The sequence below is a fragment of the Saccostrea echinata genome, unplaced genomic scaffold (assembly GCF_033153115.1).
Source record: "Saccostrea echinata isolate AGI-Se365-2 ecotype Australia unplaced genomic scaffold, CSIRO_AGI_Sech_v1 ptg000054l, whole genome shotgun sequence".
Classification (NCBI taxonomy): Eukaryota; Metazoa; Mollusca; class Bivalvia; order Ostreida; family Ostreidae; genus Saccostrea; species Saccostrea echinata.
In genome coordinates, this window is record NW_026889803.1 from 4,961,375 (window position 1) to 4,980,033 (window position 18,659).

At 34.4% G+C, this 18,659-nt stretch overlaps 2 protein-coding genes across 2 annotated transcripts; one reads left to right on the forward strand and one right to left on the reverse strand.

Annotated features, from left to right (window-relative positions):
• Positions 1-6,479: 6,479 nt before the first annotated feature.
• Positions 6,480-9,993, reverse strand: LOC133172325 (PDZ and LIM domain protein Zasp-like). The gene is made up of 4 exons (XM_061307186.1): positions 9,738-9,993; positions 7,735-7,886; positions 7,225-7,349; positions 6,480-6,899 (listed from the first exon to the last, which is right to left on the reverse strand). Exons 1-4 carry the CDS (start codon positions 9,849-9,851, stop codon positions 6,799-6,801), a joined length of 492 nt encoding a protein of 163 aa, XP_061163170.1. The 5' UTR covers positions 9,852-9,993; the 3' UTR covers positions 6,480-6,798.
• Positions 9,994-15,365: 5,372 nt separating this feature from the next.
• LOC133171824 (uncharacterized) lies at positions 15,366-18,433 on the forward strand. Its single transcript, XM_061306621.1, has 7 exons — positions 15,366-15,797; positions 15,948-16,195; positions 16,385-16,616; positions 16,699-16,827; positions 17,320-17,458; positions 17,590-17,850; positions 18,225-18,433. Exons 1-7 carry the CDS (start codon positions 15,366-15,368, stop codon positions 18,431-18,433), a joined length of 1,650 nt encoding a protein of 549 aa, XP_061162605.1.
• The last annotated feature ends 226 nt before the right edge of the window (positions 18,434-18,659 follow it).

Sequence of the window (18,659 nt, forward strand, 5' to 3'; positions counted from 1 at the left end):
CTTTATTTATCTATCAAAAAATTATTGAAGATTTCATGCAAGCACTGTTTATGCTCCTTATTCTAGTGTAATTACCTTTTATATTCAAAATTAGCACGCGCCCCTGTTCGACCGTATTTTCCATGTTTCCGAGAATTCGCCAAATTTGGTGGTTGTTGCTTTATATTTAAAATAATAAAAATTCATTCCAGTAAAGAACAAGATGTGTTTGTGAAACACTGATGCCCCCGTATGGCAACTTGTAGCGAAGGTTAAACTTTCTCAAATGCAAATCAAATATGCTGGTACCCAAAGTAAAGGTCTTGTACCGAGGAATATACCTGTGAAATGTGAAAGCCCCAGCAGCAACCATTGAAAAGATATGACCAAGGTTAAAGTTTTTCAAAAGTAGGTCAAACTCCAAGGTCAAGGTCAATGGGCTATAATTGTTGGTATCTAAAGGAAGGGCTTGTCAGAAGGATTACACATGTGAAGAATAAAAACCCTTGCACCAACTGTTCAAAAGTTATGGCTAAGGTTAAAGTTTTCCAAAAGTAAGTCAAACTCCAAAGTCAAGGTCAAAGGGTCAAAGTTGTTGGTATCCAAAGGAAGGTCTTGTCACAAGGATTACATATGTGAAGAATGAAAGCTCTAGCACCAACCGTTCAAAAGTTATGGCCGAGATTAAAGTTTTCCAAAAGTAAGTCAAACTCCAAAGTCAAGGTCAAAGGGTCAAAGTTGTTGGTATTCTAAGAAAGATCTTGTCACAAGGATTACACATGTGAAGTATGAAAGCCCTAGCACCAGCCGTTCAAAAGTTATGGCCAATGTTAAAGTTTTACAAAAGTAGGTCAAACTCCAAGGTCAAGGGGTCAAAGTTGTTGGTATTCAAAGCAATGTCTTGTCACAAGGATTACATATGCAACGTATGAAAGCCTTAGCACCAACCGTTCAAAAGTTACGGCTAATGTTAAAGTTTTTCAAAAGTAAATCAAACTCCAAGGTCAAGGTCAAAAGGTCAAATATGGTGGTACCCAAAGAAAGATCTTGTCACAAGAAATACAGATGTAAAGTATGAAAGCCCTAGTACTAATCGTTCAAAAGTTATTACCAAGGTTAAAGTTGGGAAAAATTTTGCAAAACTGGGTCAAACTCCAAGGTCAAGGTCAAAAGGTCAAATATGGTGGTACCCAAAGAAAGGTCTTGTCACAAGGAATACACATGTGAAATATGAAAGCCATAGCTCCAACCAATGACAGACAGACAGACAGACAGACGGACGGACAGGGCAAAAACTATATACCCTAAATCTTCGATACGGGGGCATAAAAAGAACAGGTTACATTTATGGGAAAACAAACTCTTCACTGGAGATAATGTAGTTCGAAAACTTGTAGTGTTGTACGTGACGTTTTGGGCAAATAAACTTGGCGCTGAACATGCTGAAGGACTTTTTGGGTTGAATTTAATACAAAATATAAATTCTTAGAAACTTAATTCTGAAAAGGAAAAATAACATTTCTTCAAATTAATGGAGTCTGTACCCTACTGACAAGAGACAGTTATCTACCCCCCCCCCCTCCCCACCTCTTCTACATTGTTGAGGCTAAAAATGGGAAGGTTGTGTTATACTGGTTTATGTATGGATCACTGATTTGTCTTTTTAACACAAGATACATCCTCGCAATGTCAGGGGTCCTGAGTCAACACGTTGCCGTGGACCCCCTGGCCAATTTCATTCAATAGTTCATGTGCTGACTTTAGCGACGTCTTTCGGAAAAATTAAAATTCTTGATTGTTTTTCTTATCTTTCAAGCAATCACATTAAGCCATTCTATGATAAAACAACTTGTAACACGTGCATTTGTGGCGTCAACTGAATCCTTTCTGTTTACATTAACAATCTAATTAAAATCAGACTTCTTAGATCCGCACTGTATACACTCTGCGCAGAGTGTATACGGCGCGGATCTAAGAAGTCTGATTTTAATTAGATTGTTTACATTAACTAACTATTTATGAAAGTTTTAATTTGATTGGTGCTTCTCAATGAGAAATATCGAATGAAATTGGCCAGGGATCCCAAGGCAACGTGTTGACTCAGGGCCCCTGACATTGCGAGGATGCACATAATGCGGATGGGACATATACTTTTTTCATTCTGTCTGGTAAGGGATGAAAACTTTTTTTCTATTCATTTATTTATTCATTTTTTTGCCACCCTGGTGACACCTATTAAAATAAGATCTCACTGATTTTGAAGGTCAATATTGATGATTATGAACGACAGGAACTATAAGAAACTATCCAGCTTTTCTTTTTTTAAGAAAATATACATGTATGTATTTACACATCTATTTAAAAACATATGCATGAACTAGTATTTTCGTACAATTAACCAAAGATCATCCGCACAATGTCAAGGGTCCTGTCAACTCGTTGTCGTGGGACCCCTGATAAATTTTCTTCGGTTTTATTCGGACGTGCTTCTCTCATTGAGAGCACTGGTCAATCAAATTGAAGTAGACAGATAATGTAAACAGAAAGGAATCAGTTGACACCTAAAATGCACATGGTACGCATTGTTTATCACCGAAAGGCTTAATGTGGTTAGTTGAGAATCAAGACTAATTTTCTCGAAAGACATTAAGAGCCATTCTCTGTAATGACTTTAACTTTTATATAGGAGCTGTGGCACTCATAGTCTCAGAATTTCTATAGACTCTCTATGATAAAAGTCTTTGATACTGTAAACTCAAATCAGGCAAAAATTGGGTGCTACGTGTCATGGTTACCATAGCAACATGTCCTAAAGTTTGAAAAATGGCATTTTTCAACATGTTCAGAGTCCCACAGTTAACGTTTGCAGCAAAGCAAACAAGTGGCAATGACTTTCTGAAAGTTGAGGGCCTGATGTCTTAAATGCATGATAAACATGTTTGGTAAATCAACTATTATGTACGTTACTATGGAAACAATGTATTCAAAAGTAATAATTTTTTCATCTATTTTTATAAAGTCATACACTTAAGAATAATAACAATTATAAGTTGAAATGCAAGCAAACAATAGACAAGAGATCCTTGTAACATATACCAAGGACGAAATATGATATTTCTTATAGGTTGGCAATGGTTGCCATGATTTTAATACCACAAGGGGATTTTAAATTTACTCTCTTAGTGTTTTAATCTTATCCTATCTTTTTAAAAAGCATATTTCTATATAACTGATGATCAATTTTTAAAGGCGTTGGTGTGACCCTAATTTTCACATTTCAAAAAATTCAAATTCAATTCTTTAAATAGAGCGTTGCTGTGGAAATTAGCCGAAAAAATATGCATAAAAATCTGAAAAAAATATTCTGTTTCCTTGGATACGTACCCTTGTATGTAGATTCCCAAAACTTTTATGATTGATACATATGAACAACTGACCTGACTTTCAATTTTGACTACCACCCAATCTCTAACTGGATGCAAAAAGCTGGCACATAGGATTTAATATTGATATAAAATTAACAAAATCGAACATTTTCCCTTCTTGGTAACCATAGCAACAGTGTTGTATTTTTCAACAAACTTTATCAATATATGATATTCAACTTGAGTTCTACCAGATAAGTACTATTCAAGGTGAGTCAAATAATATGTTTCTTGATTAAAAGGTAAGTAAATTCCTAAAGCAGCAAAGAAATATCACTTTAAACAGCAGGTACGTTGTTTACATGGTTACACTGCAAAGTAACAATTAATCCCAATTTTTCTTATGCTGTCGGTGTTGCAAGGTCCTAAGGATGTTTATGTGCCAGTCATGAATTTTATTGTTTTTCCTCAATATAGTAGCATTTGCCCAATCTTAGCAACAGATTTTGCATGGTTACACTGTATTACCATGGCAACCATGAAAGTTATTTTTAGAATAATATTGCCAATACCTTATTACTTAAGGTCAAATATTTTTATTGTTTTTCTTTGGTTGTTGATTGAGTTTGATCATATAACATCTATCATTAGTGAATATTGAGCGTTTTTCAGCATTTTTCAGCATCTGAAATGTATTTCGAATGTACCCATGGTTACCACTTACTTCGAGATAAATTCTAAGTAGTTTCTTTATAGCATAAGTGGCAACAAGGTATCATGTTTTTGTGAGAATGGTTTGTTTGTTTCTTTTAGTCTTTATTAAGGCTTAATAAAGATTCAAAGAAGCTGAAAATCTCAATTTTTTCAACTTTCCTGGCTGTTACCATGGCAACCAAGACACATAGCAACGAAATTTTATTTGATATATGTTTCTGGTGTCAATTTGTAATAATGGGCAAAGTTTCATCAAAATCGGTGACCATGCGTGGCAAAGAAGTTTAAGTGGTCACAGAGAATTGGTATTAATTGCTGCAGTCAGCCCGTAAAATATCGAAAGAAATTTGTCAGGGATATCATGGGAACGAGTTAACACAGGACCTTGACGTTGTGAGAATGACCAAAGATATAAATAACATGAATTTTCGACTGTTTTTTTTTTTTTTTTTTTTTTTTTTTGGTCATATGTTGAAATTGTCCAATGGTACGTGCGGTGTTCCAGATTTCTTTTCATGCTTCATGACTGATATTCCATATGTGTTTTTTTTTTAACTTAAACTGTCCATGCCTAGGACGACGCATGAGACCGTTCAAAAAAGACGCCACTTATGACAATCACTGGCAATAACCTGCACCCCAGTTCTTCTCTTTCTCTCTCAAATGTGCGCCTCCACGTGTTCTTTGGTCTTCCTCGCTTTCTTTTTACTTCCGGGGCCCCATGTTAAAGCAGTTCTCATGTTCGAGCTGGTGTCTTTTGGGGGATTATGACCTATCCATTTCCATCGTCTCACTTTGATTGTTGTGGATAGTGGGATGGCTCTTGTTCTTTCATGTAGTTGTGGATTTGAGATCTCATCTGGTCAGTTTATGTTCAGGATTCTCCGGAGGCATTTACGATGGAATGTGTCCAACCCTTCATCATCTTTCTCGGTGGTTCCCCAGAGATCGGAACAGTACAGCAATATAGAAATGACATTTGAAGATTCTCAGTTAGGTTCTTGTGCTGTACTTTGCCGACTTCTCCATACTTGCAATTGGTTCTTGGATTAAAAAGCATTTCTGGCTCAGCCCAACCTTCTCCTTATCCTCCTGTCTTGTCTATTGAAGCACTCATGCCAGGTAAATGAAAGTTTCAATGTCATACTAGTTTTTTATTTTAAGCAGTAACCAATCAATCTCTTGGAATACGATAGGTGGTGTCCTTTCGATGTGCAATAAGGTTTTAGAATTTTCAATTTTACCCGGGGTGCCAAACTGGGTTAAAAAAAATGGCAAAAACATGGTTCCCAGAGCCTCTCTTATATTTTAAGAGTAGCCTGATCATTTTTGAAAGAAGATTGCTGGTGTCTTCTAGATGTGCAATGAGGTTTCGCAATTGTCAGTCATTTTCACCCTGGAGGTCAAATGGGGGGGGGGGGTGATGTTTTCTAAAAAAAATTCCTAGTTCCTTGAACTCTTCTTACAATTAATATACACAGTAGCCAAATCATTTTTTGGACAACGATTGTTGGTGTCCTGTAGATGTTCAATAAGGTTTCAGAATTTCATTTTCAACCTGGGGATCAAATGGGGTCAAATATGACGTTTTCTACAAAAACCCATTTCCCAGAACTCCTCTTACATTTTATGCAGTAGCCAAATCATCTTTAGGAAGATAACTCATGTTGTCCTGTTGATGTACAATAAGGTTCGGAATTTTCATTTTCACCCTAGTACAATGTAATGAAATGGGGGTTGAAAAATGAATGACGTTTTTTCCCTACAAAACCAACTTGGTTCCCAGAGCCCCTCTCACATTTGATGCAGTAATCAATTCATCTTTTGGAAGATGATTGCTCGCCTGTATAAGTCCCAAAAGGTTTTGGAATTTTCATTTTCACCGATATTTCATTTTGGGGGATAAAAAACCCCGACTTTTTTCATTTAACAAAACCTGTTTTCCAGAGCTCCTCACAAATTTTATGCAGTAGCCATTTGATCTTTTGCAAGATGATTGGAGGTGTTCTGCAGATATGTGCAATAAGGTTTCTGAATTCTCATCTTCACCCTGGGGCCAAATGAGGGTCGAAAAATGATGTTTTCAAATTCCATTTTGGACCGATTCTTTTCGGCAAGGAGAAAGACCCCTCTTCGTTCCCTAACTCATAAGGGGCTCAAAGATGCACCTTGGGTTAGCTGTTTAGTTGTATGACAAAATTAAGGTAAAAGAATATACCGTATTTTGGCTCTTTTCATTTTAAAGTCCTATAATTACAACTTTCTTGTTTTTATTATTTATATATTTGTTATACCGACTTCTTACATGTATCTCGTGTTAAAACCACTCATTTTTACTATTCTTACTATAGGTTTTCGTAGTAGATGGAAACACACAGATAATGAAACGACTCATAAAAAAGAAAAGATTGGAAAATTACATTGTATATAAAAAGAATTTTAATGCACAACAGATACAAAGAATTCAAAGAAAAATAAAAGCAAACAGCATCTTATAAGAAAATAGAAGGTATACATTAATGAAAGAAAATAAGAACATGAAAACGTTAAATTTACAGTATTTTGAACAGTCAATACATTGTAAGTATTCCAAACATAGCAAACATGCTGATCTTAACTTTGTGCATGTTCACAAGTACCATTTAATGTGACAAAAGCGTGTAATATTTAGCCGGGAAAAAGTTCTCTTTGACTAGTAACCTTACTGCGAAGGTATCGACAGAGGGTTTAGATTCCCAATCTACTGCTGTCCATAAGTCTTCATATACCCTGACTTGTCTGTCTTTGTATAGGCTGTCCTGTCCTGTTTCCGTCTGTCGAATATAGACGCAGGGCGGGCACCTGTAAAGACGCAAACATGTTTTACGTCCTATAATAATCTTTTCTTAATTGACACACACACGGAAGGCTAGGATTATCTAGGAATCTGTAAGTTTAAAGGGGTCACTTACCTTGTTCCGGGTGGGGTGGGGGGTTCTCTAGGATTTTGTAAGTTTTAGGATTATTTACATATTGCTTGTACCGGGGAAGGTTTTAAGGACTTTGTAAGTTTTAGGGGTCACTTACATGTACCTGTTGCTTGTTCCTGGGGGGGGGGTTCTCTAGGACTTTGTAAATTTTACGGGGGGGGGGGTCTCTACGAATTTATGTTTTAGTGGCCATTTACCTGTTGCTTCTGCCTGGGGGAGCTCTTTCTCAAGGACTTTGTATGTTTTAGGGGTCACGTCCTGGAAAGTTTCTTTTTCATCCTCGGGTTCTGGCTGGGGAGTTGGTTTTACAGCAACCCCTCCTCTAGAACCAAGATCTTACTGTTAGTGTCACAACAAAGATCTCAACATTAATGTTTCAATAAAGATCTGGGTATTTCGACAATGTTCTGAGTTTAGCCTGGAGTTTAAACAAAGATCTTAACACGATATTTGCGTTAAAATGCAAGAGTTTGCTTATTGGAGGCTTATTCATTCATTACATATTCTGTAATTTGAAAAAATCAAAAGGAGGTGGAGTGTATACTCTTAAATGTATATTGAGAAAAAAGAAGAAAATGTGTGGGATTTTTTTGAATGCAATTAAACACTCGTGCACGGAATTAAACACACATTAAACTGTGACGCTACCGGTATGCAGCCTGCATTTTTAAGATCAATAATCAATTAAGACATTATCAGGACCATACCTCTGAACGACCAAGTCCACGTCATTTCCGGCGCGGATCATCTCGTTTCTGGCCTGTTGGTGCGTGGCGTTCTGCATGTCGGTTTCGCCAATCCTCAGAATCAAGTCCCCGTTCTGTAATCCGCTTTTCCCTGAGATGCTCTTGGGCTGAACCTGAAAATTTAAAAATAGATTTGCAAAATATTTCTTTGATAAGGAGTTTTTTTTTAAGTCAGTTATCTCGAATTTTAATAAGAGGTTCAGGAAGGGGTTATAGTTAATTTGCTCGATCTTTTAAAAGGAAAACTGATGTTGAAATAGTTGTTTTGCGCATAAAAATGTCACTTTTATTCATTACATTGAATCTAAACCAAAAATTAGCGAGGATGATGGTGAATTCCAAGCGGTTATAGGCTTATTTCCTGTGATTTCTCAAGAAAAGAGATAAGAGGAAACACGTGGCGGTTGGAATTACTCAGTACGTGTAGAAATCAAGACTTTTGAGCAGCTATGCTTAACTGTAAACAGGTAAATATTCTTACTTTCTATTGAACACTCTAAATTAATTAATTAAAACTTTGAATTAAACGAAAGGTTTTTAATCAACAAACAAGGGACTTTTAATATCCATGTAGTTACACTACAAAATTTACTCACTTCAAAGGGACTGTGCAATGTCAATTAATTCTGAATTCTTTCGTAAATTAAAACCGAATCCGTTATGTACTTTTCTCTTTCTGTTCTTTTGAAAATAATCCTCTCTTTGAAAAATAAAATAAAACCATTTCTAATTGATATATGTAACAGTATTAACACTATACCGGTGAATACTTGTATACAAATATATAATGTGGTATCACTGTTAGAGTGTAACACGCATTAATATGTACACTGTGTACGTGCATTTTACTGGAACAAAATGTCTAAAGAATAATTTTTTTTATACAGATTGTAAGTCTGATATAATTACCAAATTGCATGTTATAAAGAATGAAAGCAACTGAACATTTCCCATGCTTGAATTGTTCGGACATTTTCATGTGAGTCTCTATAAGAATGTAAAAATTGTCAGCTTTGATTAAGAAATCTAAAAAAAATACTGAAACTTTTCCGGGATTATACACACGTAGCTGGACCTATTTATGATATTTCTGTCATGTGTTTTTTATTTAATCTACGTTTCTGAAGTATGAGATGAAGATGATATTTAATAAGAAATGCCTAACATTCATCACCCGCTTTCCAGTTGATAAAGATTTTTCGAAGAGCAGCTGATGATCACAAAGTATATTGGACATGATGTGCAATGGGGTTGATCGCGTGATATTGAGTATACTCATACACGTACTGGAAAAATTCAAACATTCGAAGGTACGGACACACCCGAATATACACTAGTTTCAGTTTAAATACCAGTATACTTTGAATTATTAATTATTCGGGAAAAACTGGTAAAGTTAAATTAAAATTGTTGTAGTGAAATTATGCAGTATGCTAGCTGATTAAAAATAAATATAAGTAAATAATCATATTAAAGGAAACACAATGCACCAAATTAAAAGATGATACCAATGTACCTGAATCCAACACATATCTGCACAATACAGGAAAAATATTTGCTTTTCCTCTCGACTCTAAAATGGAACGAAAGATAACTCTCGATGAAACTGAGAATCGAGACAAAAATGGCCTGAAATATGATACGGAGCTTGTTCTGTTTGAAAGACGTACTGAAGTATTTAAACAGTTACCCTTCATAAACCTTTGTATCAAGTGTAGTACAAATGGAAAAATTGATCAAAAGAAAATTTGCTGTAGATATTTCGTCCTTACACATATATATTTTCTATGTATAAGCAACAACTCTACTTGCAAAAATACATACACATGTATAAAGGCTAGGTAAACGATTATCATTCAAGATCAAAATACAATTGTAACTCGGAATTTTGCTTGAGTCATGGCATGTTAAGCATACACGAACTTGTTTAAATATTTTGTCATTCACAGGTGTCTCAGGCTTACCTGAGCGACATGGATAGGACATCCTACATCGGACCCTCCCTGAAGTTTGAAACCCCACGGCTGGCTCGTATCAAACCTCCGTAGAGCTATAGGAACAATCTGACCACCAGACATTTTGTTTACGATTTCTTGGCAACTCTTAACCAACTTTCTCCAGTGAACGTTACTTGTGCCTACGGAAAGTTTCTATGGTAACTTAAGTTGTTGTTAAAGAAAATTAGTGTCTGTCTCAGCGATGTGAATACCTTACTCCCCGCCGGCAACACATGTCTGATTCAGAAGGAGGAGGATTAACTAATGCGATTTATGTTTACAAATTACAGACCGTGCTGTTGCAATTATTGGAAATAAATGAAGCATGAAAATATGCAGGTCATTCACGCACATCGCCATAAAGCAATTTGTTTTATTTCATCAAAAAGTATAAGTATGTAAGGTGGAAGGATCCTCTGTCGAAAAAGATTGAAAAAGATTGATTGCTAAATACATGTAACTGTAACAAAGTCATTAAATATTTCAAATATGCCCCCCCCCCCCGGCCTTCGCATATAATGTTGGATTTGCTTAAATTTCAATTTTAACTCCATTTTAACAGAAATTCAAAAAAAAAAAAAAAAAAAAAAAATCCATTTTAATAGTCATATTAAGGACCCTCTATACACTAGACGAAAATATTTTTTGGACATTGAGAAAATTATAGTGTGTAAAGGTGTAAGTATTGAGCATATCTATCACATTTTCAGCATAGGGTGCCTTGCATTTACCCCCAGGAAAAATTTTCAAAGACAATGAAGTATTGATGAGCATAAATCACTGCTGTTTACTTAAGTGGGCAAAATAACTGCAAATTAAGTGTTCTATCTATTCATCTTGGCCTATTAAAGTGTTATAAATGCTTGATTTGATCACAAATTAAGTATTAAACTGTACATTTCAATTTATTTTATTCTTGATCAAAGGGCAGATCACTCTATCTGCATAAAAATACCACAAAATCAGAACTCTCTAGTGTGCAGTGTATAGAGGGCTCTTAAGGTCGTTCTCAATTATATAGATGTAAAACATTTAATTGGTATCAATTTTGCTTTTGGCATGCAATGATGCATAATTTATTTTTATATAGTCAAGATTTTATACACGTTTACTCAGTAAGAAATATAATCAAATTTATTCAGACCCACGTCGTTTTTATTTGTATTTACATGAGACATACATGTATGCATACATGTATGTGGGTGGATCCTAGGGTCTCGCGTGATTTCTGATCTTATATAATATTACTAGTAAACAACAAATTGTATAAAAATCGCCAAAAAGCTCTGGGATAGAAAAAAAAAAATAACACACAAGTTAGATAACAACCATATCCAATCAGCAATCTTTTTCACATGTTTTCACTTTAATTAGTTAAATGGTTTTCAACCCCCTTTCCCCTTCCTGTTGCCTGCCTTAATTTCCGCAGTATAAAACCCACAATATTGATATGCCTCTAAAACGTTACTGTTTATTTCACGACGTTTTGAACTAAATCAACTGGATCGCTTCTCTGTCTGATCTCCATTTTTACAAATACAGAAGTAGGATTTTTTTTTTACTTTAGATATACATGTAATAATTAAGTTGTTCGAATAAAAACAAACAAACCAGAAAAAAAACCCCGCAATGGATGATATCCACGAGATAAAGAAATAAACACGTACATGTGAAGCATATTCACAACTTAACAGGGTTTTTTTTTCACCATGTATGTTTCATAAATCTCTTTTTTAATGAATTCGCTAATACTTTGCAATTTTATAATTAAAATATTCAACTATGTGCATTTGCTACATTGGAAATGGGGAATTGTGTTGCAATATTGTCACAACGAAGATTTCAGATTGAATTCGTTTTTGTTTCTGAAATATAAATTAAGTCCAATCGCATCTTTTGCAATGATGCATAATTTATTTTTGTAGTCAAGATTTTATTTGCACACATGTACTCAATAAGAAAAATAATCAAATTTATTCAGACCCTACGTCGTTTTTTTTATTCGTATTTAAGAGACAAAATTATGTAGGTGGATCCTAGGGTTTCATGTGTGATATCTGATTGAATATGATATTACTAGTATACAACAAGTTGCGTAAAAAGCACACAATCCGGTGTAAAGACCGAGGGTCATTTTTCGACGTATAGAAATGCCTACCGGTCATTATTCGACATAGAAAAATGACCCCCAGTCATTATTCGACATCGAAAAATTACCCTTTTGCTTGTAGAAAGTAGTATCACCCATAAAATCTGCATACCCCTACGTAAAGAAAAACGACCCCAGTAGAATAATGATCCCTTATAGATTTTATTGGGGATATACTTTCTTTTTGGTTTAAAAGATGAAGAATTAAAGTTTAAATACAAAATATGACAAAGCACAATTATAACATAGTAATGTAACGATGTCAAAAAATTGACAAGCATCCGAATCAAGTTTCTGCAGCCAGAAAGAATTCACTCTTTTAAAATTTCCTATTCTCTTTTATTTATTTAATTTCTCTTGCTCTGTTTTTAAATATTTTTCTTATCTTTCTGATACGTGTGGAGAAGTAAACAATGGAGGGGAATCAGTGAAAAATGCAGTGTAGAAAAACACTTCTAGAAAAGAACAGATCAGAGAAAGCAAAATAACTGTTATGTCAAATATGCCCCTGGTTATATTAAGTTTTGATACTTATACTTAATATACCATCAGTAAGTTTTCAATGACCCATGTAGTTAAAAGCTCAGGCAATGTTAAGATATCGGTGTTTGTTCGTCTGTTCGTTTGTGTTTCTGTCAACTTTTAAAATAAAATACTACTCCTTCATCGGTTTTGGTCATATTTAAATAAAACTTGTCATACAACTAGCAACATCAATTCTGTATATTAGTTTTGGAATAAAATTCGACGGACATTGTTGGCATGCATGGTTACTAATTTAGAATAAAAAGAAATCTATGAAATTCTTTTAAAACTTTCGTACAGTTTTGGTCCAATTTTAATGAAACTTTATATTTACAAAGTAAGTTACATTATCCTTTTTATTGTTTTTATTTTTTATTTTTCATTTTTTTTATTTCAAATTTTTATGTTGCAATATCCTTGATTAATGAAGCTTAGAAAGTCTTAACACGCCCTCGTGCTTTCGATCACATTCCGCTTTCGTGCAGATTCCTCCATGGTTAAATTTTCAAATGTGGAGAACCCTGCGTAAGGATTAACTCCTTACGCCGCGACTCTAGAGCAAAGTTATCGCTCTAACCACTGCGCCACGCGGGCGACGAGAGAGAGAGAGAGAGAGAGAGAGAGAGAGAATTGTTGATAATGTCTATCTTCCATTTTATTAAGTTGTGTCCAAGTGTCTGTTTTTTAGATTATGATTTAAACGGTGCATACATGTAATTTTCCGACATATAGCAAAAGTGTTTTACAATATGAATAAGAAGAATTACGTGATGTTTTAGAGAATTTCGTACATTTTCATGAAAACCGAAAGAACAAGCAGTAATTAACTATCAAGTGAATATGGAAAAAAGTTGAGATGCAAGCAATTTTAAACTAAAGTGCAGAGGAATGGAGTCCATTCAAAAAAAGTATCAACATCTCGTAACCAACGTTGACCCATGTGCTTTATACCTGTACAATGTTTGATTTTCTGGATGCCCTCCTTTATCAGAGAAAATATTAATTCCTTTCTAAAGAAGAAATATCAGATCCGTTCGAACAATATGTAATTCGCTAAATTATACGAATATCCAGTTCGTCCGAACAATTCCTTAATTTGTCCGAAGAAAGAAGTTATTTATCCAAACAAATATTTTGTTCGTCCGAACTATAAACTAACTTGTCAGAATTACTAGTATTACATATATCTTCGTCAGAACAAATATCTAATTTGTCCGAACCATTGTAATTCTTTTTAGGCTTCAACGGCATAATACTATTGCATGTTATTATACCTCATTATTATTATTCTATACAACACTTAATCTGATTGGTTCTAGATTATCACGTGACAGGGCCATAAAACTTCATATTTCCCTGTCGTTGTCATGCTTTTCATCATATTCAACCTCTTCGGAAACCTGGTGCATTTTCCCGCAATAGTTATCGTTCGTTGAACGAAAACTCCCAAGAGTAAGTAAGACGTCACAATAGTCTGATTCACGTCACAAATTCTGTAATTTTTTTCTGTAACACTACGTTAAAATTGAAAGTGAATTTAAGAGCAGGGCCGAATTTGAAAATTTATGTTTATTTTTAAAGTTTTTGCTTGTTTCGGTATAATAAACAATTTATTGCATGGATGTTCGGGAAACATGAAGATTTATTCCGCCAAGAAATATCATATTCCCCTTGGGCGAAGCCCTCGGGGAATTTGATTTTTCTTGGCGGAATAAATCTTCATATTTCCCGAACATCCATGCAATAAATGTATAACATTCCATATTTAGAAAAAAAATTGCCTTCATTTTTTGTGTGTTAAATTATCAAGATTCTAGAATTACAAATTAATGTATTTACTATTAAGGTCATTACAATGACCCATGAATGCTTATTTTGATTGAGGCGTTGAAAGCCCTAGCTATAACATTAACTTATTTGTCAGTATCTTGCCTCTGTTTTAATGTTGATTGTATTCAGACCATGCTCTCACGTACTGGATAAGTTGGGAGACATAACACCATATGCAGATGATAGAGGAATAATTGATTTTATGAACAATATAAAATAATTTATGACAACAAGATTATATATAGGATTTTTTTTATTGTATTTTTATCATATTTGTTTATTCAACTTAAGCATCTAGAGTTCACGCGTACTTAATTACCGGAAATAAAACATGACTCAGTGCGAGTAAATTTTAGCTGTCAGCCGCAGTATATAAGTATATGTTTAGCCTTAATTTTGACATTTTATGACATTTTAAAAAACCCATCGAACGAAAACGATATAAAGGGCCTTTGAAAGGTCAGTGATAGTTACCTTCGTGGTCATATATGAAGCTTGGACATTGATGCTGTGAAATCCTTTTCTATTCACGAAGGAATCTTCGTCATGTGAAGGGGCCTGGGTCCGTACATGAGTCCCATCAATTCACCCGATTACATTTGGAAAACCTGCCAACCTGTGGAAGCCTGTTTTCATGGAAGACCTAGCTCTTGCGTCGGGCCATTTTATAAACGTGTCAGCTCTAGCAATCAATGCTTCTGTGACTCTCTTAACGGTGCGAGATACTGTGCTTTTGTCAAACCCTGTTCAAATTTGAGTTATTTGTATACATGCATATTTTTTTCCATTATGAAAAAACTACCGGTATTTAATTTTTAATTTAATAATATCAATCAAGAAAGTTTTTAGCAACAATCTATTTTAAAAATCTACACGTTTTGAAAAATTGATTAAGACCAACCTTGCAACATAGCGTGTAACCTGCAAAGAGAGAGTTTGCAGCACGGTTAGGTAACTCTCCCCGAAACAAGAAGAGACAACTGCGCCAAAAAATTGCACTTCCAAGATAAAACATCTTATTCACATACATGCGAGATATATGCCATAATGTTGTTTTTATTGTTAAGTTTATTTTTTAGGTTACCCAAGTAATGAAACATCAGTACAACAATCTAGTAACAGTTGGAGAAGACCTTTATGCAGATGTCGATTTGAAGTCGACATTCGGTGTGTTTCAAATTAACCTGACTCTTACGTCACTGCAGTCAGGCGGACAAGGAGGAGCAGGTCTAAGCTTGAATAGCATATCAATTATTGGAACTGGGAATAGATTTATATGTTCCTCCGTACACCATGTCTTCTATAGCAGAACAAATGACTCTACAGTACAAAATATCGCAGAAGTTGTCGTTAATGTAACTAACTTTGGGGAAGAAGGAACAACTAATTGGTTAAGATTGAGGTTCTCTGCAGTCCCAGTCCCCGGGTACACAAAGATTGGCGATAACCACACTATAGAAATCAACAGGAGTTCCCCCAGCGCTTTTTATCAATTTACTGTCAACGGTGAAACTTCATTTGATGTAATAAAATTTCAATAGATATTTTAGAATTTTTTAAAGATGTATTTTCTTGGTTTGATAATTTTAATGACTATTACAAAATTTTAGCAGCGAATTTCTATTAGTTAAAATCAGTTTGAATCAATCAAAATTCATTATGTTTACTTTTAGAAAGATTTAGTGTACACAATCGAGATCTATCACTTAGAGACAGCTGCATGCATTCTACAGAACCAGACCTTTGAATTTTTAGTCATAATCACTACAGTAAGGAACAAAACTCCCGGTCCGGTGTTCATTAACTTTCCTGTGGATGACACCATATTCTCCGTACAAGATTACAGAATTATACATGTTGGAGATAATCTTTCGTATCGTCTAAATACTATGCATCTGGATGGATCACTTGATCGATTCAAGTAAGACTACCTATGTATTGAAGCAAAAACTGGTAAATTTTACGTCATTTAATATAATTTGACTAATTCTATTGTTCGTGTCATTAGTCATTTTTAGTGCTTATATATATATATATATATATATATATATATATATATATATATATATATATATATATATATATATATATATATATAAATTTATTGTAGAGTTTACTCTGACGGAACACTGGATAATGTAAGCATTGAATTTCCCCTATTGAGTAACAAACAGGTTACCATTGATAATGAGGGAGATGCACTGACAATAAGGGTGGTAGCCAGTGTCCGCCAGGATATACAACTGACTGGACCCTCTGTTGAAGATTTTACTGTGATGGTCAGATCTCCTGGTCTGCTAATGGACGCCGTGTCATCACTCCATCTTACCATAAACAAAGCGGTAAGTGGAATGAATACATTTGATTTTTGTCTCAGTTTTTAAAAAAAAAAAACTCTTCTGATATTCTTGGAATTACTTTCAGACTTATTTACCGATGCTGCCAATTGTTTATGGTATTGAAGTACTTAAAACAAACTTGAACATGACTCGGTTCCCTATGGAGTGTCATGTAGAATACACAAAAGGGGACACTGTTTCTTACGCAACCAAGGTATGTGTCATCTTTTTAGGTCCCCCGAGTTACTCAGGTGATCTATTGCTATCCGTGTTAGTCTGTCGTCGTGCGTTAACATTTGAACATTTTCAGCTTCTTCTCTGAACCCGCTGAACCAATTTCAGGTAATTTTGGCATATAGCATCTTTGGGTGAAGGGGAACAAAAATACGAATTTCATGGTCCTTGCACCCTCCCGGGGGGGGGGGGGCTTGAGGAGTGGGGCTAAAACCACCAAAATTAATGCAATCTCTAAAAAAAAAATTCTTCACTTACAGAGGTGGAGTGCAAATAAATTAACAGCATTCTTTTTGTAAACTGCTACTTTGAAAGTGTTACAATGTATATATGGTCAAGGAATATTTTCAGAAAAATGGATATACAGTTATATCGTGTTAAAGTACATGAATATATTTTACAAATGAGTAAAGGGATATCCCAATTAATTGAATTACGTGCATAATCTAATTATTTACTAAATATTAACCAGTTAGAACGTGACAGTGAGAATACAACTCATGTAGTTTACAAGTTTGGAAGCAGACAACGTGGTCTAAATTTCAGATTTGCAGAAACTATCCCTGGAAATACAACTTGCTGTGTAATGCATCGATTTCTAACTCTTGATCGTAAGTGGTACATTATAATAAAATTGATAATAGTTTTAAAAATCTTTCATAGCGCTAATGAATTTTTTTGGAAAAGTAAAAGAAAAAGTACAATGGCTACGTTTGATTTTATATTTGATTTTATTTTTCAGTTGAAGAAAGTCTTCACTTTTTTAATAATAACAACTCACTATTATCTGAAATAACAGTAGTGTTTGACAATGATAATGAGACGTGCATGCGACTTCCGGTTTCTGGACAATATCCACCAGTTTTATGGATGCGTATAAATTTTACAAAGTTATGGGAATTAAAATCATCACGTTTCAGAATTAGCATTTTAGGGGGAAAAATAATATGTGATAAACATGGTGACCACTCCGTGTTAAAGGAAGCACATTTTAAGTCACTTTTAATTGGAACATAATAGATATCTCTTATATAAGGACTAGAATTAATATGTCAAGAAGTATGAAAAATATGCTCCCCGGCCTAGACTTCCCATACTTCATATTTATAGCAACGTACTAATTTTTGTTCTTTATTATTCACGCATGCTATTGTTATGTATTAAATTAACCATATGTTGTACGTCTCTATATACTATTGTAAAATGGTGAAGAGATCAAATAAATGATTGATTGGTTGACAAATGATAATGATAATAGCTAGTAACTTAAAGTTAACAATGGTCATTTATACAAAGAATTATACAGAAGCAATCTTTTGTTATAGATAAGTTTGATATTTTAAAATTTCTTATGTAATATTGGTCCTACTTTTTAAGGTCTACTATCCATGTCATTTGCAGCAAGAGGTTTCCATGGCGAAGTTTCGTATTGTGTTCTTGTCAACAAGGTATCTGGTCTGCTTTCAGAGTGCACCTATCAGTGTCCTTGTGAAGGACCCCACTGTTCGGAAGTTGATGTATTGTTTGCCAGTAACAATGCATCATACAACTGGACACTTTGCGAATTATCTGTAGAGAACTATTAAATAGCTGAAACCACATGACTATTGCTAGCTTAATAGTTCTACCACAGAGTGAATATCTATGAACAATTTTAACATTTTCAACGTTTTGAGCTCAAAATGTTGTACAAATAGTGTCATTATGTGTATTCATCTGGTGATTTTTGAAACATCCAGGAATTTTTACGATTGTCAGGCGCATTTGCAAAATTTATCCGAATCCTCATAACATGCTAATTTATTAATTGAT